At 41.6% G+C, this 27,765-nt stretch overlaps 1 protein-coding gene across 8 annotated transcripts in view; it reads right to left on the reverse strand.

Annotated features, from left to right (window-relative positions):
- Positions 1 to 15,134: 15,134 nt before the first annotated feature.
- Positions 15,135 to 27,765, reverse strand: part of GJC1 (gap junction protein gamma 1) — a 34,989-nt gene continuing 22,358 nt past the window's right edge. For all 8 annotated transcript variants that reach the window (XM_033091668.1, XM_033091666.1, XM_033091662.1 and 5 more), the window contains 2 exons: positions 21,815 to 21,890; positions 15,135 to 20,901 (listed from right to left, as the gene is read on the reverse strand). In XM_033091668.1, coding sequence (XP_032947559.1) covers positions 19,691 to 20,881 — 1,191 coding nt within the window. In that variant the 5' untranslated portion in view covers positions 20,882 to 20,901; positions 21,815 to 21,890 and the 3' untranslated portion in view covers positions 15,135 to 19,690. The remainder of the gene's footprint in view (positions 20,902 to 21,814; positions 21,891 to 27,765) is intronic.

Raw genomic sequence — 27,765 nt, forward strand, 5'->3', positions numbered from 1 at the left:
CAGCCGAACTCTGGAGCCACAGGTGTTACCTGCCCTCTGATGCCAGTGCCCCTCCCATCTGCCCAGGCAGAGGGCTCAGTAGGTTCGAATGGAACATCAGATTTGGTTCAGATAGATACTCTGAAAAGTACTTTGGCTTCAGAACATGTCACAGGCAGTTCTGGCAGAAAGGTTCCCAAAGAGTGTGGAACCAGACAGAACTTTGAGATTTACTGCAAAGGCCACTTCTTGCAAAGGATTCCCAGGTACTTTTTCCCCCCAAAGGTAGAAAATCCTTTGATAAGGTCACTACCCCAGGCTGTGGGGTAGTGTCTGTCCCTAAACTGTGCTCATCTAGTGAGGATTTCTAGGTAGATCATGGGTACAGATTTCAAGCGCAGTTCTATTTGTTCAGGCTGATGTGGGGCTCCCCTTGGTGCCCTCACAAGTTAAAGGCAGCCAGGATGGAAAGCTGGGGTCATTAAGCCCACTTTGCACCTTGCAGGCACTCAGAATCCACTTGAGTTGAAGTGACAATACATTCCTCACGGCCCACGCCCATGTCTAGACCTGTACTGTCCAACACAACAGAATGCGGCCCACGAATGCAAGATACATATGTATTTGTACATTTTCTAATAGTCCCATTACAAAAGGAAAGAGGTAAAGTTACTATTAATACATTTTTTGAGGACCAGCCTGGTGGCTCAGGTGGTTGGAGTGCTGTGCTCCTAACGCCAAGTTCATCTGTTCAATTCCCACATGGGCCCGTGAGCTGCGCCCTCTACAGCTAAGATTGGGAACAATAGCTCTCCCTGGAGCTGGGCTGTGGTGAGCTTGCTACATTGGGCTTTTTGGTTTGTTTTGGGGGATTTGTTTTCTGCACTAAGTCTTTGAAATCAGAAGTGTATTTTGCACTTCAAGCACATCTCAGCTTGGACTAGCCACATTTCAAGTGCTCGATAGCCACATGCGGTTGGTGGCTACCATATTGGTAGCATAGGTCAGACAATCACCAATGCTGTTAAGCAACATGATGTAAACGCAGGAAACAAGGCAAGGACACAAGGCAAGTCACAAACTACAGCAGGAAAAACTTGGATCGGCTCCAGCGAAAAGACCTCGGTTAGAGGCAGAGGGAATCTGCGTACTTTCCTAGAAGTCAAGCTCGGAGCTGGGATGACCCTGGCAGGATTGGGAGACTGTCACCTGACTTAGTGAGAGACCTAGGTGTGCCCTGCCCTGAAAGCGGCTCTGGTCCCCCAGGAACTTGCTGTAGATAAAGTAAGATTTCTATCAACTTTTTCAGAAGGTCAACAGGAAAACAGGAAGCCCCGGCACGGAGGCTCAGTGCTAGGAAGCCACTTCCTGCAAAAAGGACTTTGAGGCAAGTCAGTGACAGCTTGAGCTTCAACTTTTGGCCATTGAAGGTGGAGATTTCCATTTTGGGGGGAACCATGAATACATTTAAGGAACTGAGATCTGCACACCACCTCACACAGGTCCCTGAGGACTTCCCCTCAAACCCAGAAACCCTCAACGCCCCTGACCGAGGCTCTAGCATTCATGGGGGTCTCTTCATGACTTCTGGGGTTGAAAGCAAAGGCTGAAGTACACGTAGGTTAGTCCATGACTCAAACTACTGCTACTGTGTCCTTTAAGAGGCGTAGCACATTACAACCTCCACACCATCCCTGGTGACAACTCCTGTAACGTGCACTGCCAGCCCTTGCCATGCTGCGGAAGTGCTCAGGAGGGCCCTCCACCACCTGAACCTTCGGGACAGAAGTGTCTTCCTACTCCATGACGTTGATGAGTCCATGAAGCCCTGGATATAACATCTTCCCTGCAGAGCACTAGCGAGAGCCTTCCACTCAGCCACACGCTGCATTCCAGGTCAGCTATTTATAAGGGGACAAGGTGCCACTAAGCCCCCCAGAATGCTGACAGGACACCCCTAATGCTTGGCTGCCCTTTGCTCTTACACAAAGCTCCTCACGTCGCCCACCTGATCATGAATGGAGACCAAGCCTGATCCACCCCCTGCGTGAAGGGACAAGGATGGCAGTGGCCAGTATACTCACTGGCTCCGTGCTGCCTTGGGGACAGCCCTGGCCGCTGGGCTCCATGCTGGGGCCCCCACTGCCTTCTCGGGCAATGCTTCGTTTGGGCTCTGAAGTGTTAACTGCTGCTCCCCCCAGCCCCAGTCCGACCCCTCGTGCACAGTCCTGGCCTTTCGCCACTTGAACCCTTGCCCACTTGGCAGCCTACAGGCTTCCTGACAAGTGTCTGACCAGCTGCCAATGTCTATTCTTCCCAAGAGCCGTCTGCTTCTCCCCGGCAGCTGTAGTGCCCACTTGGGTTTAAAAATAACTCACTGTCTGCCTTTCTCCCGCCTGACCCCAGTAACTCCCTCCAGGTTGAGCCTGATCCTGGTTGCCTTTGAAAATAAGGTGCCACCATCATTCCAGAGGCCACCGCAGGAATATGTTCCAGCGTCTCCATAGAGTGTATAAAGTTTGTCCCGGGAAACTCTGTTTTGTCATGAGGCACCTGCCACTTCTCTAATCTGAGGTTCATTCCTGGCTTGAGGATTTAAGCACAAGAGTGGGGTGGTGGGAGGCAGGGCTGACCTTAGGGGGAGAGAGACTCCCAGGGGTGCCTAGACTGACATCATTACCAAACTGTAGTCACCAATCTCAACTGGGTGCTCACAGCAATGGCCTAGGCACACCTGCATTTACCTGGCTGGTGAACCCTCTCTCCCCACCATTTAATTCTACCTCCTTCGCTCCCTAGAAAACTCACCCCATTTTATCCCTTCTCACCCAGATAACCTCTCTGCTCAATCAGAAACCCCATTCTTTTTTAGTATATGTGCTGCCGAAGCGAGCACGAGAAACCCCATTCTTAAAGCCAGGCCAGCACCCCACTTGCATTCTTTTTCTAAAATTAAATTTATTGGGGGGATATTGGTGAATAACATTACATAAGTTTCAAGTGCACAATTCTATAATACATCATCTGTATATTGCCATCGTCACACTTGCATTCTTACCTGCGCTCTTGAGTACTTCCCCCAAGGGCCAACCCCTCCCCTTTACACTGAACCCCAACCCCTTCTACCTTCAGAGGACATCATCCAGCCACTTACCAATCCTCTCCTTGTTATCTCCTTCCCATAACCCAGGATGTTTCCAGCCTTAAAAACAAAACCAAAAACCTGGCCACTGGCCCCACCTCTTCACAGCCATGTTTCTTGATAGAATTGCCTGCTCCCACCATCCCATTTCCTCACCACTCATCCAGTCCTTGGAGCAAACGCTGCAGGTTGCCAACTCCAAATCCATCTCCTTCTCCATCCCATCACCTGGGTTCTGACAACAGCTGGCCCCACTCCTCTGGCTGTGCCCTTTCTAGTCCCTCCTCAACCTGGGAGCTCTGGCTCACCTGTTGGTCTGCTACTTTCCTTTCCAGCTCATTTTGGACCCGTTGTCCCCGGCAGGCTCCAACCTTGGGAATGTCTTTCAGTTACTTGAAGGTTCTTGCCCTTGGACCTTCTACCCATTTACGACTTCACCGCTTTATCTGGCTAACTAAACATCCCTTAGGTCTCAATTTACGTTGCCTGGGGGGGTCTCTTTCATGTGCTCTTAGAGCACTTCCTCGTTCTACTTTCTAGGTCAGAGAGCTCAGCACACTGCATTGTGACAGCCTGTCCAAACCCCGCCTCCCCATAGGAAGCACCAGCTCCAGGAAGTACGGGGCTAGGGCTACCTTTCACAGTGTCGTATTCCCAGCAAGGAATCTGGTGCCTGCAACATTCATGGTCCTTAATAAATGTTTGTTGAATGAAAACAAATGTAGTGCCAAGGTTATATGTTGAGCTAGGAGGAAAACAAGGGACACACAAAATTGGACCTGAAAATCCAGCCTGGCCCACAACTGTCCGGGTCACTGGAGTTGAATCTGGAATTTGAGTGATCTTTAGGGTGTGGAAGCAAAATTTTCATCTGAGACATGCTCCTTGGCATGTACACTGGAGAAATGTATTTCCCACTACACAATACAAAGGTTAACTGACTTGTTGCTATAAAGAAAGAATGGGGATTATATTCCCAATCCTACCCCTCTACCTCAACTAACTTCTGTTTTAGCCTTTCTAGATTTATCAGTGGCAACGTCACTCTTCCAGCAGCAGGCATCCTCACTTACGACGCCTTAGAACTCAGACCCTGCGATCGAGTGCTTCGGCTGGGCACTGGCACAGCATCTTGGGTGAACCTCACACTCACCAAACGTGGCAGGTCTATCACCAGCCGCACTTCCCAGGTAAGGAAACCCAGCCTTAGAGGTGCCCCCTTAAACTACGCAGCATGTAATACTCATCTGACAATTATGTAAAGGTCCTGTTTTCTGCAACTATATGCCACCCAGAGTCTTGTTGGCCACCTCTCTGCGCCTCCCGCACAGCCTTTACCTAAGACCTTTACGTCCATCACCTAACACATCCCTGTTGGCGAGGTCGCTCATGCATGGCTTTTCCTGCGGCCCAGAGTAGACAGCCGAGCACGGAGGTAGAACAGGCCTGCTCCACCACGAGGGCCAGCCCCTCCCTTCACAGGACTTTTTATGGGTTCTTCCCTTTTCCGAGTATTTCATAAATGTCAAAGATTTATAGTGTTTACTTACTAAAGTACTTGCCTGGCGTCTCCAGGTGCTTAAGGGGAAACAATACAAGAGGTAAAGAAAAAATCCTACAAATCCGTGTGTTAAAAGGGGATGGAGAGCAGAATCCTGTTTATTCATACAGAATTGCAGAATCTGAAGATGAGACGGACCTAGGACAGTATCCACTTCCCACTTGATTTCTCCTGCAAAACCCCCAGCTTGGCCTTTGTGATGGGAAACATACCACCTCAAAAAGCAACAGATTCTTTATCAGAAAACTTAAATTGTAACCATGTTCTGCCTCCCTATCACCTCACCCACTAATGTCCCCGTCCTAGGACGGTCCTATAAGTATGTGAAGACACCTATTTCTTCAGGCAAGTCTTCTCTTCCTCAGGCTACAGGGCCTTTGTGTTTCCTTAAGCGCCCCTCACGGGTTATGGACCCAGACCTTGTTTTGTCACGCCCCCATGGACCTGCCCCAGACTACCCACGTTCCTCCTAAAGCATGTTGCCCAGAAATAAAGCGAATACCCCAGTGTGTCATGGCCAGCAGAACTGAAGCCCAGTGGGCCATTACCTTCCCCGATGGGGAAACCTTATTTCTACGGAAGCAATCACTGCTCTGATCAGACTACATTAGGAATTTATTGGCCTTCATCTTACCATGATTTGGCCTCAATCTGTAGATATTAAATCTGAGAAAGTTATTTGGGTTAGATTTGACATAGCTTTTCGTTTTTAGGAAGGTGCCAAAAACTACATGTTTGTCATTGTTCAGAGAATTTATTACACGGAGACACTAGGTATTACCAGCTTGGAGACAGCGAAGACTCACCATTAAGAATCTGCATGGTTTTTCCTTTTGGTAAGTGCTGCAAATTCACATAAAAAATTCAATCTTTTGTTCTCTTGAGAACATGGGGCCATGGTGAGGCCATCATGTTACTAGCAGCCGGAAGTATGAAACTGAGAACGTGCACAGTTGTGCCATCAAGTAGAGTGGTCATTAAAACGGCAAAGTAGGTTTGCAAGTGTTGGTAGGAAAAGCACTCCAAGATGTAGTAAGTGAAAAAATAGAAGTAGAAGTATTTATAGGATGACACCTTATATACAGGCTGATATACTGTGTTTCACCCAAAATAAGACCTAGCCGGACCATCAGCTCTAATGTGTCTTTTGGAGCAAAAATTAATATAAGACCCGGTCTTATTTTACTAGAAGACTGGGTCTTTAAAATAATATAATAAATATAATATAATATCTGGGCCTTTATTATATTAATTTTTGCTCCAAAAGATACATTCGAGCTGATTGTCTGGCTAGGTCTTATTTTCAGGGAAACTGGGTATGCAGAGAAAAAAAACTGTCATAGAGAAGTCACAAAAATGGACTAGCTGTTATGCTCAGGGACTGAAACCGTTGGGAAAGGGATGTTTATTTTTCATCCATTTAATACATTTTGGTAGTTTTCATTTTTAAGACATATACACGCATATTACTTTTTAAATATCAATAAGGGTTATTTGAGTGTGGAAGGGGGACCATTTTTATTTCCTACATACTTTTCTGTGTTTAAAGATGTATAAATACATATGTGCTTTTTAAAAAGACTATAGTGATAATGGCTTCTTAGGGACTGGACGATTATTGATGTCTTTTGTTTTCTCTTTTCTGAATTATCCAAGGTTTTTATAAAGAGCATGTGATAATACCTTTATAACCATAAAGAGTCATTAAAATAACCGAAAACAAAACAAAAAAAACAGCAGGCAATGGTATTTGTAGTTATAAAAAGACACCAAAGTCATTGAATTACACAAAATTACACATGGAAAAAGGGCACATTCATTGTAAATTATGCCCCCACAAAGTTAATTTTCATAACTTAAAAAAACCTTTAGAGCTCTTACATTTCATTTTACATAGTCTGCATTAAAATGCATTAATTATAATGTTTATGGAAAGTTCATTCATGTACACTAGTAGTAGATGTTCCTGTTAAATTTCTAAGTGTTCCCTTTCAAGATAATTAATTAAATTTAAGTAAATTCTCTAATTTTGGTACCACCAGTTTTGGATTTAGGGTCTGGTAGCCGGCTATTACTAAAGACAATTGTAATGCTACTGAATAAATGCTTTGCTAAGCAAAGAATAGACACGTATATGCTTATATGTGCATAGATATTTCTGGAAAGAAATGTTAACTAAACAGTGATTAACTCTGAGGAATGCGAATAGGAAAAAATATGAGGAGGACTTTCACTTTTTTATATCCTTTAGTAGTGATCAGAATTCTTTTAGTTTTAATAAATTATTATTTTTTAATTGTGGTTAAAAAAAGTCATAAAATTTGCCCTCTTAATAATTTTTAAGTGTACACTTCAGTAGTTTATCTATATTCACATTGTTATGTAACAGATCTCTAGAACTTTTTCATCTTGCAAAACTGAAACTCTGTATCCATTGACAATTCCTCATTTCCCCAGCCGCTGGCAATCGCCATTGTTTTTTGTTTCTGTGATTTTGACTAATTTAAATATCTCATATAAGTGGAATCCTACAGTATTTGTCCTTTTGTAACTGGTTTATTTCATTGAGTGTAATGTCCTCAGGCCCAGCCATGTGACAGGATTTTCTTCTTAAAGCTGAATCACTAGTTCATTATATGTATATACCATGTTTTCTTTATCCCTCCACCTGTCAATGAGCTGCTTCCACCTCTTGGCTATTGTGAGTAATGCTCTAATGAACATGGGTGTGTAAACATCTCTTTGAGATTCTGCTTTCAATTCTTTTGGATATATACCCAGAAGTGGGATTGATAGATTAAAGTTTTTTAAAAAACAGGTTGGCTGCTATACCTGAGTTTGGGTTGACATAGCTATTAAATTGCCGATAAAATTATAGAATCAAAAAAATGGTTTGCATCAAAGGAGAATTGCTATAACAGGGAAGACCTAAATGCCTTCCTCCTTGAATGATTTTTTACCACCCTCCTGCATGAAATGACTCAGAGTCAGCATATAGTTAATGTTCACAGTTTTTCTAATAGTTGACTAAAGCCTTTTCCATCCTCTGTTACCAGGCCTCAGAACACATGTGTAACGCAGGGTCTCAGCTCCTGCTCCCCGCACAAGAACGCAGGATATGGTGAGGCCAAAAAGGAACACCCACGGAGCCATAGATAGGGGAGTCATACCACTATAGTCTCGCTGGCGGCTGGTCAAGACACAAAAGCAAACATCTGCCAGGACCCCAACGAGGGGTCTTCCTGCACTTGTCTCGCTGGCGGCCGGGTGAGACACAGGAAGTAGCATCAACACAATCCACAATCCACAATCCGCTTGCTAACTGCACTTGCTAACCGCAATCTGCTGTCAGCTTCTTTGCCAACCAACCAACCAACGTAGCCACGGCAGTTATATTAGTGGCTAACGGCTAACCGGTAACAGCTGATGGCCAACTAGTCATAGCTGATGGCCATCTACTACCTGAACCAGCACCTTTCCACGTGAGGTGAGAGCCTGGAAACTGCTCTCTGGGACTCTGTCCCCACAACATGTCTGAGTTGAATCAAGGTAGGGTTGCCAGTTTTAGCAAACAAAAATACAGGACACTCAGTTAAATTTGAATTTTGGATGAACAAATTTTTTAAAAAATATCCGTATGTTCCATGCATGAAATATATAAAAATTATTCACAGTGGATCCTGTATTTTATCTGGCAACCCAAAATCAAGGGTAATGGGCTCCTGCCAGGACATCTATTCCAGGCCAACCTATGTTAACCTACCTACAACCTCTTCTGGCAGTACCTAGTTGTACTAGGGAATATTTCATATTCCCCTTACCAAAACCCCCCCCCCACCATCGCCCCCCCCCCACACACACACCCTAAGCTTATATCTATGCTGAATGGTCTACACTTCCTTCTCCAAGCTATTTCCCAGGATCCAGCCTACTACTCAGAAGAGCTGGCTTGAGTGGCCGCTCACAGCCTAAGGACAATGAGTATAAGTAAAAGTCCCCACCTCACACTGTCTCTTTTAAGTCAACAAGCCCTTAGAAGCAAAGCACTGGAATTAAACAGCATAATCACAAGCTGGTCTATAATCACGACTGACTCCAACAGCTGCAAATCTTTATCCACGATCATTTCCCTATCTGAATGCGAAGGAAATAATCCATTGACAATTCGATTTTGCCATTAAAAACATCTTAAGGAAAAGAGATCCAAGATGGTGGAGTAGATAAACACTGCCTGCTTCCTTCCATGAACACATTAAAATTACAACAAAATTATGGAACAATCAACCTGGAGAACCATCTGAAATCTGGTTGAACGTAAGTTTTAGAACTAAGGATATAAAGCAGCAGCCACGTCGAGAATGGTAGGAAGGGCAGATACACGAAACCAGCTGGCCCCAAACCTTTGTGTGGCAGTTGAGACCGGGGGGATATCTCAGCCACGAAGGTTCCCCTTGGAGTAGCGAGAGACCCCAGCACCATACCAGCCTCCCCAGCCCAGAGTACTGGTGCCAGGAAGAGAAGTCCCCACATCTGACTGTGAAAAACAGTGGGGATTCCAAACATTTGGGTGGGATGGAAGGCAGCGGGAAACCCAGGCGTCCTCTTAAATGACCCAGGCACAGATTTACTCGCTCGTAGGCACTCACCTTGGGCTCTAGTGGACGGACAGTAACTCGGGGAGCGCTGGAGGCATACGGGGCGGGGGTGGCAGACTGAAGTGCATGGCTTCAGAATAAGGGCTGGAGGGCAGTTGGCATTTTCCCTGTGTGGTTTGTCTCTTCTGCAGCCTGCAGGCAGCCGCCATCTTTAATGTGTTGAATCCACCCCCTAAGCTTCCAGCCAAATCTGAATCTGATTGGATTGGTAAGCTCCACTGCTCCGCCCTGCTAACTCAGCTGGAACCTGGCACCACCCAATTCCCCCAATGTCAGAGGCACTTTCTCTGCAAGCAGCCAGCACTGCTTGCATTTCATTCTTTCTTAAAAAACTATCGGAGTCCACAGGACTCTGATAGGCAGCAGCTGGCCTTGGTGCAGTCTGAGACTTTTGCTGAGTAGCTCCAGACTCAGCACTGGCACAAAACCAGAGTCTATATTAAGCTGGTGACCACAACTCTTCCACTCTAGTGACTCCTTGAGACCCTGCCTCATCCAACTCATGTACCGCACAAGGCTTTCAGTGGCTGAACCTTAAGGGATCCAGCAGGTGGCAGCAGGCCTCAGGGTGTCCTGGCTTTTTGCAGGCCCAGTACTGGTGGCAGCTGTCTTCAGTTCACTGCGTGGTCTCTCCCATGTGCCTCCAGGGTCAGCACAGGCAGCAAACAACCATGGATTGTTTTGTAGCTCCTACCAGGTAGCCCCTGACTGGTCACAGGCAGCGGATGACCAGGGCTTGCACTGAAGCCCCTGCCAAAAGGCCCAAGAACCAACATGCCTAGAAGTTGGCTTCAGACCACAGCAGAGCACCACCCAATTAGCCCCACGAGTGGCACACCCAAAGAGCAGTCTCAACAGGAACCAGAGCCCATAGGGGTGAATACCACTCAGTGCTGTAAGCCTCCCTCACAGCAGCCTGTAAGCTGTGGATGTGGCCAAACCCCACAGCCAATCAGCCTGAGGATCAATCCTACCCACTGACGTGCCAATAGCAATCAAGGCTCACCTAGAAGAGAAGGGCACACACAACCCACACAAAGGACACATGTGAAGCACCCAGAGGAGGTGACCAGGGAGACTGTGCCAGGGCCCACAGGGCACCTACTACATAAGGCCACCTGGCCAAGACTGGGAGACATAGCAGATCTACCTAATACATAGAAACAAACAGGGAGACAGCAAAAACGAGGAAACAAAGAAATACGTCCCAAATGAAAGAATGGGAAAACTCCAGAAACAGAACTAAACAAAATGGAGGCAAGCAACTTATCAGAGACAGAGTTTAAAAAAATGGTTATAAGGATGCTCAAGGAATTTAGTGAGAACTTCAACAAAGAGATGGCAAGCATAAAAAAGGACATAGAAACCATATAAAAGAACTGGTCTGAAGTGAAGAATACAATAACTGAAATGAAGACTGCACTAGAAGGAATCACCAGCAGACTAGATGAAGCAGAGAATTGAATCAGCAATTTGGAAGACAAGGTAGCAGAAAACACACAATCAGAAGAGCAAAAAGAAAAAGAATCCAAAAAAAGGAGGATAGTTTAAGAGACCTCTGGGACAACATCAAGCATGAAAACATTCACATCATATGAGGGGTACCAGAAGGAGAAGAGAGAAAGAAAGGGATTGAGAACTTATTTGAAGAAATAATGACTGAAAACTTTCCTAACCTGCTGAAGGAAATAGACATACAAGTTCCGGAGGCACAGAGAGTCCCAAACAAGATGAATCCAAACAGGCCCACACAAAGACACATAATTAGAATGGCAAAGGTTAAAGACAAAGAGAGAATCCTAAAAGCATCAAGAGAAAGGCAACTAGTAACTTACAAGGAAGCTCCAATAAGATTGTCAGTTGATTTCTCAACAGAAACTTTGCGTGCCAGAAGGTATTTGCACAAAATATTCAACATGATGAAAAGCAAGGACCTACAACCAAGATTACTCTACCCAGCAAATCTATCATTTAGAATTGAAGGACAGATAAAGAGCTTCCCAAACAAGAAAATCTAAAGGACTTCCTCACCACCAAACCAATATTACAAGGAACGTTGAGGGAATTCTTTAAGATGGAAAAAAAAATGATCAAAATTATGAATAAAATAGCAATAGCTGCATATCTATCAATAATTACTTTCAATGTAAATGGATTAAATACTCCAATCAAAAGGCACAGGAGGGCTGAGTGGATAAGAAAACAAAACCCTTACATATGCTGCCTACAAGAGAATCACTTCAGATTGAAAGACACACACACTCAGAAAGTAAAGAAATGGAAAAAGATATTTCATGAAAATGGAAACCAAATAGAAAAGCTGGGATAGCAATATTTATACCAGACAAAATAGACTTTAAACCAAAGACTACAACAAGAGACAAAAAAGGACCTTGTAATCCCACTTCTGGGTAATGATCTGAAAAATCCCAAACGCTACTTTAAAGGGATGTGTGCATCTGTATGTTCGTTGCAGCATTGTTTACAATGGACAAGATGTGGAGGCAGCCTGGGTGTCTATCCAATGGAAGAATGGATAAAGAGGAGTTGGTACACATATACAATGGAATATTGCTCGGCCATGGATGGGAATGGGTTCTTCCCATCTGCGGCGGCCATGGATGGAGGGTACTGTGCTGAATGGAGTGTAAGACAGAGAAAGACAGATGGAATGTGATTTCACTTATATGTGGAATCTAAAGAACAAAATAAACAAACAAAACAGAAACAAATCATAGCTACAGAGAACATATTAATGGTTGCCAGGTAGGAGGGGACTGGGGGTGAGGGATTAAGAAGTACAAATTGGTTGTTACACAGTAATCATGGGGATGTAGGGTATAGAATAAGGAATATAGTCAATAATATTGTAATATTAGGTTGGTGCAAAAGTAATTGCTGTTTAAAAGATTTTTAAAAAACCTGCAAAAACTGCAATTACTTTTGCACCAACCTAATAACTACGTATGGTGTCAGATGGGTACTAGATTTGTTGGGGTGATAAATAGGAGGGGGTTGGGGGGCAGAGTGAAAAACGTAAAGGGATTAAGTACAAATTGGTATTTACAAAATAGTCATGGCGAAGTAAAACCCAGCACAGGGAATGTAGTCAATAATATAGTAATAACTATATATAGACCAGGTGAGTACTAATCAGCAGGCTCACTTCTTTATATAAATGGCTAACCACTATGCTGTACACCTGAAATTAATATAAAATATTGAATGTCAACTGTAATTGAAAAATTCAAAGGGGGTGGGGAAGACGAAGGGGAATAAGAGGTCCAAATTTCCAGGTATAAAACAAGTAAGTCATGGGGATGTAATGTACAGCATGGGGAATATAGTCAATAATATTGTGATACATAGTACAGTGTCGATGGTTGCTGGCCTTAGCACGGTGTTCACTTCTTTAGGTAAGTGAATCAATATGGTGTATATCTGAAACTAATATGATATTGTATGTTAGCTATATTTTAATAAAAATCTTTTAAAAAAAACCTAAGGAGCCCAAATCCTCATTCAGACCACTCCGCAGTCAGCGGTGACGCCTGCCACGGCTCTTAATGGCACCTGGATACAGGATCCAACGTTTCTCCCTGCTGGGCAGAAGCCACAGCTGCAACATGTTTTCAGAAAAATGGGCCAGACCAAAGCAGCTCCCTGTCAGTGTTTCTCAGTGTTCCCAGTGCAAAGATAAAATTTTACTTCCACAGGACTACACAAACTAAAAATAAAACGGAAAAAAACCTACCTAGCTCTGTATCATTTTTCCCCATGGTCAGGTCCCATTCAGGTCACTGGCTATGCATGGAAATGGGTTATGAACGGTTGCTTGGTTCTGCCTCGCCTGGAGTTTAAGGCTGTCAGCCAGCCCATGCTGTCTGTGATGGCCCCGGAGAGCAAAAGGACACTTGTGGGAGACTTGGCCCATGGTAAAGAGGGAATCCAGTCAGCTTTTCCTTGAGGCATAAGCACTGGGCTTCCTGAGGCTTTCTTTCACAATCCTCAAATCTAGTTTAACGTAGGCACAGCCTGTCAAGGACAGGGCAAGGAAATGCTGTGCCATTTCCTCAGAATTGAGATGGCAGGCGAGAAAGCTGACAGTGAATGCTTGTCACCATATCATCATGTCTTCTTCCTTGTGTTTTCCAATCCTGAGTCACTTCCTATTTCTAATTTCCTCAAAGATGTCATTAAATGTGGGGTGGAGACATTTCTAAGTAATGATACCAACTCGTTCCACACAAAGTGGGATGGTTACTTTCACGGGGGCTCAGTCAGTCGTAATGCAGAAGTCCTGAATCCACATTGAGTCAATCTTCTCCAGTTCTCCACTCCAGGCAGCCATGTCATTCTGAGCTGGCAGATGACATGATACTCGTGTGCTGTCAGGTCTAAACCTTCTTGAAACAGAGGAAATCAATCAAAACAACCCTTCTTCCCCTTTTATTCTGGCCCACACTTCAAATTTTTATTTCTTTTTCCAAAGATAAGTGGTTTTCAAACCTTCACCTACATAAGAATTACCTAGAGATAATTTCTGGGTGATGCAGTTCTTATCTTCTGGTGGTGATTACGCAACTGTATTCAACTATACAGTAAAAAGGGGGAATTTTACATGTAAACTGTACCTAAGATTCTTTAAAAGTCACCTAGAGAACTTATTAGTTCCGATTTGCAGGCCTGAAATGGGTCCAAGGAACCTACACTTTAATTGGTGTTCCGTTACTTCTTACACAGGCGGTCCAACAGTCACATTAGGGAGAAAACGCTGTCCACACAGCAAGGCCCACCCTTCCCTCTATGAGCAAATCCCATTAACAGCTGCTTCTGCACGTGCCTCTAGGAAGAGAGCAAAGGACGCTGGACTGAGGCCCTGGGCAGTCAGTGGGCAGACCTGGCTTCTGTTCCAGGCTCCGCCTCAACCTCCGTATTCTTCATGCCCGTGTAACATGCCTCCTAGCTGAGGTAACTAAAGGAAGCAAATCCTACAAGTATTGTGTATTAAGTTTTATGTAAGCCCCTAAAACCTTGTTTTAAATTCTCCATAGCAAAGAAAATAGGTTTTAACTTTAACGCCAACACCTTTTCCAGGTATTAGTCTGTTCTGATGACAAATCTGACAAAGAATGCACTTTCAAAACTAACAGTCACTTAACTGCCCCAACAGCTTCCAAACAGCCCAGAAGTTTATTACCAAATATGGTTGGCTGGCCAGTTTGCAACGTGTGCTGCTGATGTGGGCTCTCTGTGTGACCTACCAGTCGGCTCTTCTGTGTCTGGGGGAACAGAGGGCATTGCTGCAATAATGCGACCCTCTCCCACACTTCTCTTGTGGGAAGGTAAATAAGACTGGTCTGGGCCCGTGGGGAGCATCCCTCTCACAAGGCGCTCTTGGAGAAAAGGCCTTGAGAACCAAAGGGAACCAGAGACAGACAGGGTGTGTTCCCAGTTTCCGTGCTTAGACCTCAGCCTCCCCCTTCCCACACTCGGTCACCTACCCTTCCCAGGTTATGACGCCACAAACGCGCTGATGCATTTAGCTACAGCAGTCCCAGAGGAGTTCTAACCCAGCTGTGAAAGGGCATCTTTTGAGCCCGAACCTCTACTTGGAAATTTTTCTGTTCATGTATTCCCACTGCGATCAACTTACAGGTGAAGGTATGAGAAGAGATTTTCGTATCAGGTTTTCTGTCTAACCCATTAAGCTCCTGGGTATTACTTTATACAAAGAATGGGGTGATATCCTCAATATGACATTTCCTGTCAGCTGAGTTTTCAAGTTTGGGAAAAGATGCACAGACCACAAATGACTCTTCTAAACTGTATTTGAAACTGACAAATCATTTGGAATTGGGGGGGAAAAATCTTCCTAGAGACAAGGCCCTGAGCACAGAGTCTGTCCCCAACCATAAAGTTTTACATCAACTGTACACAACAAAATTAGCAACAAGTGATCTTTGGCACTAGAATGGGTAATTTCTTAGCTGTTCATACAATATCCAAACTGCGTACCACATGACGTTAGATTGCAGGTTAACAGTTGAATTTTACATTTCGATTATCTTAAAAAGTTGGAAGTCTTAGCTAAGTTTTTCAGTATCAATATGGTAACCATATCTAACACTTAGTGCCTGAGGTAGAGACTTCTGCAAGAGATTTATTAAACAAAACACAATTGAGAGTACAGCAAAGAAAAAGATTTCCAATCTTGGAAGCATATAGCCAAATGTCTCTGTTGGGTCAACAAGCCAACCCTGAAATGCAGAACTCTTAACTTCTTTTATTTCTGTAGAGATTTTGCACGAGAGTAGGACTTTCTTTCGTTTGGACTCCTGGGTTTTGGGATACTATGGATTGCTTCTCTAAAAAGTATGATTATTAACATGGAATGTGCATGACCCAAACTCAACGTCATTATTGAAAACAACACAACTGCATTAAACAACAAATAAAATCTTAAACTCTCCATGATGTGTGGCCAAAATGAGTGACAAGTATGCAACTCAACCTAATGATTCTAACATTTGACGGTGACTTTGAATTATTACAGATTTATGATATGTAGGTGAGTTGAAATTTTGTTTCCAAACACTGTACTGTATAGGTGCAAGGACTTTATTTTCAGGTAGTAAGACTCTTCATAAGATTACATGATTTTGTAAAGTTAAAATTAATCTACTACCTGGAACCTTCCAATTAAAATGACCAGCAACTGTGTATCTTTGACTCCAGGTACTTTTCCTCATAGTCAGGAAAGACTTTACAAAAAGACATTTCTTGAAGTAGGTTCAAGTATAACATACTTCCCTTTTACTGAAAGCTGGCTGGCCAAAAATGTACCAAAAACTACAGATGTTATTTTTAGAAGTATACTGTCTCTTAAATGAGACAGAAAGCATAAAGATGGACATTCATAAGGATAGGGATGACTAATAGGAATATTTAAGTCCATTCTTGGTATAAACTGACTAGAGCAAGTGTTTTAAACCATCACTGATTCCTGTGGTAAAGAACACGGAAGGACATCTTACTACCATCATAGTTCCTTCAACTTTTTTTTTTTTTGAAGTTCCAAGCTCAGACTAATGAACAATAATAATAATTGGTCTTTTAATACCTTTTACTATAGGCTTTCTAACTACTTCATAACATGTCTGAGAGGTCAGTGGCTCCTGAAACTTGGAAAAGTTAACTGCCTAATTTCATAATATGAGGAAATGACAGAGTTAAGGTACCTAATATTTTTCTCTTTAAAGATATAGGTGTCCTTCTAAAAGGCAGATATGTGGGAGTCCTAACCTTCAGAACCACGTTAGATGGCAAAGTTCACTTTTATCAAAAAGTAATTCTACAGTTATCAGTCATTAGTCAAGGAAAATCCCCAGAAAACTGACTTCAAATGAAATAACACTTTTGTGGTTTTAAATGAACAAATATAGAAACAGGCAAAACTAAGTCATCAAGCGAACTCAAAGCCACAAAATGAATATGAACATTTCTTTAGGGGAAAATGTTATCTAATTCTGCTCTCCAATTTGAACTAAGAAAAAAAGCATGTTTGTTTCACAAATATCTCTGAATAATAGATTTTAACGAAGATGAGCCAAGGACACACCATATCTAAATCAATCCAATAGTATGTTAAGGTATATAAACATGTTGATGACCGTATCCTGACTCTAGTATGTGAAGGGACTAAGCACGCAGCCTCTATTTAGAGAATCCAGTATCATATATGGCAGAGCATGTCTTATACAATAATTCAAAGGAATGTGATTCTGATATGGAAAAAATGTGGACAGCCTTTTTATACAAACACCTGCAAGTTCTAGAATAATAACCAGCAGAATATTTTCATAGATTCAATGAAGACCCAATTAATGGCTTAAGCTAGACACTGATAGGGCCATTTTCTTAATGTAGGTTCATGGATATCATTAGGGGGAAAATAGCTTTGGCAAACTCCTATGTTCAAAGGCTGAAAGAAATATCCTAAGAAAGCAGTGAGAGTTGGGAAACTCATGTTAAGTAAAACTTTTATGAGAGAATAAAAATAGATTTTAAACGTGTGCATACATGTGAGGTGACTTAGAATATCTTTCTGTATACTTTAAGAAGTTGAAGAGTTATCCAGACACAAAAGATAACATTCTCATCAGAACAAGCCAAGATGAAGCACCAGGGGCACCGTTCATAGAAACTAAGTGGATGCTTCTGGCGCCAAATGTCTGTCTAGTATTTCTGCTTGACTCCTTCCCTCGCCATCACTCTCAAATCACCAACCTTTCCGCTGGCAAAGCCACGCTGCTCTCCTTCAGGCTCTGAAGAGATGGATATGAGTGTATATATATTTTCTGTCCTCCAATTAAGAAATCTGCTTGAAGCACTAGTGATGTGAGAATTGGTAGTTCTTTATCTTAGTTAGGCTTAGGTATGTAAAATCTTGCCTGTTTTCTCAGAATATTTGAGTTTCCTTATTAAACATTTGGTGTGAAGGAAACTGGCATGTCTATATACATACATGTATAGTTTTCTGAAATTTCCCCTTCAATCTCACCTGAACTTACATTTTTACATTTTGCCTAAGATGTTTAGAGACCCTGAGGAACTTCTCTAGGCCAAAATTTATAGATTAAAAAAAAAAAAGACAAAATAAAGATAAATGCATGGCTAAAAGACAAGCTTACATTTTTCTACTGAGTTTTTTTTGTTTGGGAGAGAAATGCAAAGAAAAAAAGAAAAGAAAAAGAACTGCACAAAGGGTACTGTTCTAGGATTCTCCTAAATAATGGAAAACTGGTGTTTTAAAATAAAGATATAAAAAACAATACTTTTAGAATTTCAAAGTCAGAGGTGGCCTGTGATGGCTTTCTGTTAAAAAAAAGTAAGACACCCAAAATGAAATGCTCGCTCGTGAAGCAAAGGCCCCTTCCTTTAAATCGTCACCAAGCTCTCACTCAGAAGCTCATAAACCGTAAGACAAACAATGTGAACGTGATGGGAGAGCAAAGCTCCCCAACAGAATGCAAGGTTGAAAATGGCAATAAAATACTGCAAATTATGAGTATTACATGAACAATGCTTATCATTAACCAACAGATATGCCTACAGATATATTTATAGGGAATAAATACTGAAATTCTCTTTAGGTCTATTTACAAATAGAATCCCTGGTGTGACTGGTCTTCCAGGCAGAAACCTACATTGGCAGAAGTATATAAATTACAAAAGTTCCACAGTAAATTATAAAAAATAAGGAATTTGGATTTAGGCTTTCTGCCATATGCAGTACAAGTAGCTTTGAGTATTCTTAGCCTACGAAGAAATTTTTAAATTTCTAATGTTAACATATAAAGAAAACATCCATCACTGGCTTCTTAAGAAATCAGAGAGAGGCAGGTTTCTGGATAGAGACTTAAGGCAAATCAAACAGGTCCACAACTACACGTCCTATTAGGGCTCATTTCCCAGGGTTGGCTTTGCTTCGTGGTAGAGGAATTTTAATACCAACTCCAGCAGGGGTTTCCACGCGGCTATAGAACTGGGGACACCTTTGTTTATCAGCATTTGGAAAGAATTAAATGAAACACACACCATCAAAGCATACACTGGCAACGCTGGATACTTAAAGGGATCCTGCAGTGAATCAATTATCTCCTTTGAAAATACAAATGGGTTTTCAAAAACTAGATTCAAGTCTGGGCACATGAATGAGATTCAAAGATTTCTCAAGTAAAGGGGAGACGATTTCAGCCTCCTGCTGTGGACTTTCTTTCCAGGACTGAAAACTGACTCCTCCTCCTGCAGCTCCTTAGTATCTGAAATCATCCCTGCGACATGAGAGGCACTTTTATTCGGTGTAGCATCTATTAAATCTTTAAGCCCAGGGTAGAACTCGCTGAACAAAGTAAAACACTAGCCTAATAGGCATTACCTTAGGATTTCCCCCTTTAATATAAAAGTATAACTACAGTGGTCCAATGTACAAGTACAAAAAAAAAGTTCTCATACTAAAAAAAAAAAAAAAAAAGGTACCATAATACTGTACATACAAAAACTGTTCAACAAGAATGATTTAAATAGATCTGTTCTTTTCCAGATGTGGAAGACACAAATGTAAAGTTCTACAACTGTATTATTGCTGGAACACGTGCCCAGGAACACTGTGTTTCCCTTCTTCTGCCCCTTGTCCCAGCCCTGCCTTCAGAGTCCCCTGAGCTTGGATCATGAGCCAACAGCATCCCTGAAGAGAGCCAGAGCCAAATGTTTACTCAATGGAAGTCATTATTCAGTGAGCCGCAGCTTACCATAAACTATGAAAAGCACAAGTTTTAAGCACAGCCAAGATTAAATCCAGACGGAGGTCTTCCCATTCCCTGATTTGCTACTCGCACTGCTTTTGTTGGAGCCAGCTTTGGAGCCCACTTTGGTTTTCTTGTTCCGAGGACCATGGGGGTTGTTTTGGTGATTGTAGGCCTGGATCGCCAGATCCAAGCGTTCCTGAGCCATCCGGATCTCCCGCTGCAGCGTCTCCAGATCAGCCGGGAGCGGCTCCTCATGGCTGCCGTACTGTTGTTCCTGGGCAATGTTGGCCTTGTTTTGCTTGTAGGCGATCTTAGCATTGGACAGTTCGGTGTACTGGATTGGATCTGGTTTGACGGCAATGTTATAGCCAGGGGGAGCAGATGGTGTATTCCAAGTGAAAGGATAATTATAGACACCCGGATCTTCCAGTTCCCTCCTTTTACTGTTTAGTGAGTCTCGAATTGTCCCAAACCCCAAATGAAGCATCTCCCAAATGTTAAGCAATAGGCAGAGGCCTGTAACACCGTACATTATCAGAAGGAAGATGGTCTTTTCAGTGGGTCTAGAAATAAAGCAGTCGATCTTATGAGGGCAAGGAATTCTGCTGCACACGTAAGACGGGTGGACTTGGAAGCCATACAGAAAATACTGCCCGATCAGAAAACCCACCTCAAACACGGTCCTGGCCAGCAACTGCAGCACATAGATTTTCATGAGACCATCCTCCCGAATCCGCCGTCGGCCGTCATGCTTGGGTTTAGGAGGGTTCTGCTCTTTATTTTCCTTTTCACTTTCTAATTCCATTTCTGGATACATCATGGGATCCTCTTCATGGTCCTCTTCTGTTTCTTCCAGAGCCCGGTGCTGTTTCCAACGCATCGCGTAGGGTTTGCTCCGGGCTGCCTTCTTGTCTGCTTCCCCATGCTCCATTTTGGCAATCTTATGGATGGCGTAACCCAGGTACATGACCGAGGGGGTGGCCACCAGGATGATCTGAAACACCCAGAAGCGCACGTGGGACAGGGGTGCAAAGGCGTCGTAGCACACGTTCTCGCAGCCCGGCTGCTCTGTGTTGCACACAAATTTGCTCTGCTCGTCATAATAGATGGACTCTCCCCCGACAGCTGTAAGGACGATCCGGAAGACAATCAAGACAGTGAGCCAGATCTTGCCCACAAACGTGGAATGGTTGTGGATCTCCTCTAGCAGGCGAGTCAGGAAGCTCCAGCTCATGATGATTGAATTGGTTTGCCCTGATAAAAATGGGAAAATACCAAAGGGAAAATATAAAATCATTAATTTTGTACTGTCTCTAGCAACTAGTTTTCTGCATACTTGAACCCAACTTCAAGGCTTGTAGTAGAATGACTGTTAAAATAAACAGCATCACACTCTTCTACTCTCAGGTAGGACAATTCACCTCAGTCTATGAGCACTTGTTTGGGCTACCAAACTGGCAAGTCTGGTTTGCTTTCGTGTCTTCCCTGGTTTAAAAGGTAAAACTACAGCTATCATTTCAGATGTGCTTCTCAGACACAGTACTGGATCCTTTCCATATACTATTATTTCATAAGGCCTTCAGAACTTTGTGATATAGGTAAGAAAACAGCACGGAGGTTTAGGTATTTGGTCCAGGCATGGTAAGAAATAACGGGGAACTTGGGTAAGATGCCATTGTAAAGAGGGACCTTATTAGGAAACTTAAATTGAGGACCTGGTGACAAAGTATTAAGAATTATTTAAAAGATGGTATAGCTGCAAATAACTGGCAATGATTAAGAACTAAAACAAGACAGAAAGGAACTAGGAAGATACTCCCTAGCTAGACTGCAAAGCATAGCAGATGTTAGGATCTGTATTATGTTTCTGTGTTTTGTTTATGGTGAATGTTAAAAAAAAGTCTGCAAATTGAATTGTGACGACATTAAATCCAATCAATAGGCAAGTCCATTTACGACAGCATTTGGAAAGATAGTTTTATTTTGAGATTCTTCGAACTATGCCCAGAATCCTGGCAAAAACCAAACAGTAATGTATATAAAATCCCTAATGCAACCTCTGACACGAAGTACACGTAGCTTTTCTCCTTTTTTCCCCTCTCCCAGTTTACTTCTGCAGATTATAGATGAGTCTCAGCACCACTAAAGAAGTTTAAATACACTTTACCTGTTACGCAGAACTTCTGTTATCCAAAATTTTCTTAGAGAAATGATGTTTTGCTTACAACTCTTCCAGATTCCCTCTGGAAGAGGAAAAAGAAAAGGTCATAAGCTTCCTCCCACAGAAAACAATGAATCACTAAAATGTCATTTTCAGGAAGAAACAGTTTTCTAGGTACCACAGGAATCAGTCAGCATGAGATGGAAACAGGCTTGAGCTTGAATATCACTGTTTTCTCCTCCCAATATGTGTGCTAGGAGAAACTACGTAACAGTGACCCAAAGATTCGTAAGTCATTGTAGTCTAAGAACAGGAAGATGAGTCATTTGTGAAAAATCTTAAGTAGATAAACTTTGGCACCTATAGGAAAAAGCCGAAGCAGAAAACCTCAACAAATTTAAACCGGGTCCCCAAAGGCCTTGCGCAAACCCTCACCCTGTGTGCTCTATTCCCTGGGGCAGCCAACACCTCTCACTGCGATTTGAGCAGCCAACTAGGCGCAGGCTGTTTAGTTAAAACACCCAACAGCTGGCTCTCAGTCACTGGGACACCCGTGTCCACAGGAGGTGATTTACAGATTCAACTGCTTACAGAAAGAAAGCAGCTGCATCTGTATTGTGATTAAAAAAAAAATCTGAGGACAAATTATTGTTCATTATCAAGTTCTGCCAACTTTGAATAGCTATGGCCAAGATTCATCCATTAGGTGCCAAATTTCTTCATTACTATTATTAAATTTAATAAATACATTTAAAACAATCCCTGGGTGTTGTGTTCACAGTAACTTTAAAAAAAATTTTTTTTGGTAAGACACAGGAAAAAAAACTCAGAACAATTTTCAAAAGATCAGTGAAGAAGAAAGAAGAAAAAAGGAAGTACAAAGCGCCTAATAACATGTAACTATCAAGATTTACATACATCATCTCACCACGCAAAGACCTCACCACAGGACTACAAGTACAACTCCCATTTCCAGCCCTGGTGTCAACTGAGCCCACCATTGAATACACAAGTTATAAAACCACAAAACAAGAACTATATAACCGGTAAGTAAATAACAGAAGCAATCATTAAATAGTGACGTAAGCTAGGTTTTCAACACAGAACTCTAATGATTCACATTCAAAAGCTCAGACTCAGATTTTCCCCAAACACATCTAAAGCATTTCCCCTGAAGCCTGAAATTCTATTTGTATCTGCCAACAATAATTTGTCCTGGAATTTTTAAAATCACAATACAGATGCAGCTCCAATATATCAAGATCATGAAAGAGCAACTGTTAGTTAGAAAACTCATCCTCTATGCTTCCATCCATACCGAATGATATCTTATAATAATTATTGCTATGAAAGAATTTATCAACAGTTCAGCATCTTATATAATAATCTAACATTTCTGGGGGGAGGAGAAATTGGCGATAAGCCCTTTAGAGCTTATGTAAGTTATAAAGCAGCCATTTAAACACACCCAGAAATACACAATGTACACTGGATATGCTGTAGGCCTAGAAAATGCCAAACCCTTAGAGCCTGATTTCCCATGGGCATTCATAAATGCCACAGCACTCTAAACACATACCCTGAGTATAAATGATGTGTTTAGTAACAACTCCAGCATCTCATAAGATAGGCAACGGACAATTTTCTTTCTAAAATAAGCATGGGGGGCGGACCAGTGGCTCAGGTGGCTGGAGCTCCGTGCTAACTCTGAAGGCTGCCAGTTCGATTCCCACAATGGCCAGTGGGCTCTCAACCACAAGGTTGCCAGTTCAACTCCTCCAGTCCCGCAAAGGAAGGTGGGCTCCGCCCCCTGCAACTAAGATTGAACACGGCACCTTGAGCTGAGCTGCCGCTGATGGCTCAGCTGGTTGGAGCGCGTCCTCTCAACCACAAGGTTGCTGGTTGGACTCCTGCAAGGGATGGTGGGCTGTGCCCCCTGCAACTAGCAACGGCAACTGGACCTGGAGCTGAGCTGCGCCCTCCACAACTAAGACTGAAAGGACAACAACTTGAAGCTGAACGGCACCCTCCACAACTAAGATCGAAAGGACAACAACTTGACTTGGAAAAAAATCCTAGAAGTACACACTGTTCCCCAATAAAATCCTGTTCCCCTTCCCCAATAAAATCTTTTAAATAAATAAATAAAATAAGCATGGGCTTCCTAAACTCAGTGACAGCATCACCACTGCTTTGATCTACTGAGGACTCAGTAGGTTTTTCTCTGATATTCTTCCCGTTCCAAATCTCCTTCCTCTCCTTGTAAGCATCAAGAGAACAGCTTAAATGTCATAGAGCATCTTACTCCAATGAGATGCGGGGTGAAATGGAAGGAGGGGGGAGGGAGAGAGGGGAAAAATTAAATGAGTACAATGGTGGGACATGGAATTGACATTTTGAAGCAGAACGTGTCACTGCCAAGTGTGGTCTCACTGTGTTCTTGCTCCACTGAAGTTCCCTTTTTTCTGAACTATTGTTTTTGCTCTGCTATCAGAAGCCTAAGATTTAGGACGTCTTCTCCGGCTACCCTGCTTCTTCCCTGCTTCAGGAAAAGAGATGTGGTTATAGAGCAGAGAGAGAAGAGCGTGCAATTAACCTGTGAATGGTTTTCACGAAAAAAATAAAAACCAATTCCACACTCTGTCTATGAATGGAAAGTGACATGGGAACATGTGACAGGTGCTGGTAAGAAATGGGGGAATGCCAAACACCCAACTTGATTTTTTAAATATTTTATTTTTTAAAACACCCCAAATTTTTTTGATAATTAGGAAAGTCTTAATTGATTTATATGTACTTTTATACTTAATATTTTCTTGCATACACCTTTAAGCTTTGGTTGAATGTATGCACAGACAAATTCTAAGGAGTGGTATTATTAGGTCCAGGAAATGTAAACCTGCGTGGTTTACATTTGTCAATTGTCATTCAATTTTCTAAAAAGGTGCTAACAATTTACAATGCCTGGTAAATGATTACAATTTCACCTCAACTTTATCAGCATTGTCTGTTATGCTACTTTACTAGATGCAAAATGGTATTTCAAAATTATGTCAATTTGTATGTTTTTAATACAGCAGGATACACGTCCTCCATATTCCCCTCTATTTGTGGACTATTTCTATCCTTTTGCTGATTTAGCTGCAGAATGTATTCTTAATATAGTACACATATTAACCATCTGACATTTAATATAAACATCTTATTTGTCTTCCTTCAAATTTTATTATTTTATGTAGTCACATCAGTCAATTTCTTGAATAAATTAAAAGGTAGAAAAGTTTTTCTTTCAAGAATGGCTTTTTAAATAAAGAATACTGTAATTCACGGTAGCCCATAATTCAAAAGGATTCTCTCTCTCTCTCTCTCTCTCTCTCTCTCTCTCTCTTTCTCTCTCTCTCTCGGAAGAAAATCATATTTGCTTATATAACATTTATTGGACAGAAACCAAATGTGCTATTTTTAGTCTATTTTCCAAATAACTAGTTACAAATCTACCTTGTCTTGCACTAGAAAATAAAATTTAAAAAAATTAGTTGGCTTCAATATGGTAATAAATTATGTAATTCTCTCCCCAATTCTTTATATTTGAAGTTTTCTATTAATTATATCCTAACAGGATCAAGTCAAAGTTTACTTCATTTTTCTGTAAAATAGAATTCATAGGATTTTTGAAGATTAAATGTAAAGCACATTATTTGGATGATCTCAGGGAGCAGATTAAATAATTAGGCCCATTTTAAAAATGAAGAAATGAGATCCAGAAAGTTTATAAAATTGACCTAAGATGATCCAGTTATTAAGCGGTGAAGCCAGAATCTGAAATCAGCCCATCTTGCTCCAGAATCTGGGCTCTTAACCACTAGTAAAGAATTACTTTACAGACAGAACTAGGTGCAGGTTCCATATGGACACAGAAAAGGGGAATGCATCCTATTCTTTGGGATGCAAATTTAGCCAAATAATACACTAAACTCACAAAGATCAAAAGGAGAAATTTCAGAGTTTAAGATCTTACATATAGAATTAGAATTGAAAGTTAAAATGCAAAACCAAAAAGATTTCTTGGCAATTGGGAGGGATGAATAAAAATAGAAAAATGGTATCTTCAATAAAAATTATTTAATTAAGGATAACTTACTTGGGCATTGAGAATAGGAACTAGAGGAGTTGGTAAATTCAGCTCAGGGTACACAAGTCTGAGATGATAGTACTTGCTAAAGGACAGATACGCAGATGGTATGACCTATGAAGTGCAGATGGTATGACCTATGAAGTGCAGATGGTATGACCTATGAAGTGCTCGCTATGCCTGGCCTCAAGGCAAACACCATCATTCCCATTACTACTGGTGCTGATAAACTTTTAATATTGTCCCCTCAACTGTACTGGGAGCCCCAATGTGCAATTTGTGGTTATGTCAATTATATCTCAAAAAAGTTGTTTTAAAAAACAAGATGAAATAAAGAATTTTTCAGACTTACAAAAGCTGGCATAAGTCATCCTCAGCCAGCCAGCACAAAAAATGTTAAAAGAAGTCTTTCAGGCAAATGAAAAATGACATTAGATGGAATTTTAAATCTATACAAGGGAATAAAGAACCATAAATATAAAAGACATCTGACATCTTTTCTTATGTTAAGCATTTTCTAAAAAGATAATTGGCTATTTAAAGCAAAAACAGCAACAATTTGTGGGATTTTAGACAGAGGTAATAAAAGTATGAAAACAATACCACAAAAGGCTGAGAGAGAGGAAATGGAAATATACCGTTGTATAGTTATTATTCCACACAAGAAGTGGTTTAATACTACTTGAACCGACTGTGATAAATTAAGGGTGGATACAGTAAACCCTAAATCAAGCACTAAAATAACAAAACAATGTTATACCGTGTTTCCTGAAAATAAGCCCCAGTTAAGATCATCAGCCAGACGGACGCATTTAGCACATTATGACGATGGTCCAGAAGAAGACATGACTGAATTTGAATAAATGTAGATTGTTGTACAAGAATAATTAGGACATCCTCTGAAAATAAGGCCTAATGGAGCAAAAATTAATATAAGACCCAGTCTTATTTTTGGGGGAACATGGTAGCTAGTAATCTAACAAAGAAGGTAACATGGAATCATAAAAAATAGATGAGGCAAGGAGAAAACAAATAGGAAGATGGTATATTTAAACCCAACCGTATCAACAATCACGTTACATGTAAATGGTCTAAACATTCCAAGTAAAAGGCAGAGAGTGCCAGACTGGATTAAATAAACAAGATCCAACTACTACTATAAGAAACCCATTTAAATGTAAAAGCCACAAAGAGATTAAAAGCAAAAATATGGGCAAAGATGTAGGTAACATGCTAATAGTAATCAAAAGAAAGCTGGAATAACTATATACCCTGTTTCTCTGAAAATAAGACCTAGCCGGACCATCAGCTCTAATGCATCTTTTGGAGCAAAAATTAATATAAGACCTGGTCTTATAGTAAACTAACAGCATTGTCTGTTATAGTAAAATTATGGAAGACCAGGTTTTAACAGTAAAGTAAGACTGGGTCTTATATTAATTTTTGCTCCAAAAGATGCATTAGAGCTGATGGTCCAGCTAGGTCTTATTTTCAGAGAAACACAATATTAATATCAGACAAAACAGATTTCAGAGCAAGGAATATTACCTGAAATAAAGAAAGTCCTTTCACAATAATTCATCAACAGGACATAAAATTCCTAAATGTTTATACACATATTAACAGAGCTTCAAAAAAGATGAAGCAAAAACTGATAGAACTAAGAGAAGCAATAAACGAGCCCACAATTAATAGTAGGAGATTTCAACACCCCTCACTCAATAATGCATAGAACAAATAGGAACTAGTACGCATATAAAAGAAACAGTACTATCAACCACTTTAATAAGTAAACTGACAGAGTACATTCCACCCAATAGCAGAA

The sequence above is a fragment of the Rhinolophus ferrumequinum genome, chromosome 21, assembly GCF_004115265.2.
Source record: "Rhinolophus ferrumequinum isolate MPI-CBG mRhiFer1 chromosome 21, mRhiFer1_v1.p, whole genome shotgun sequence".
Classification (NCBI taxonomy): domain Eukaryota; kingdom Metazoa; phylum Chordata; class Mammalia; order Chiroptera; family Rhinolophidae; genus Rhinolophus; species Rhinolophus ferrumequinum.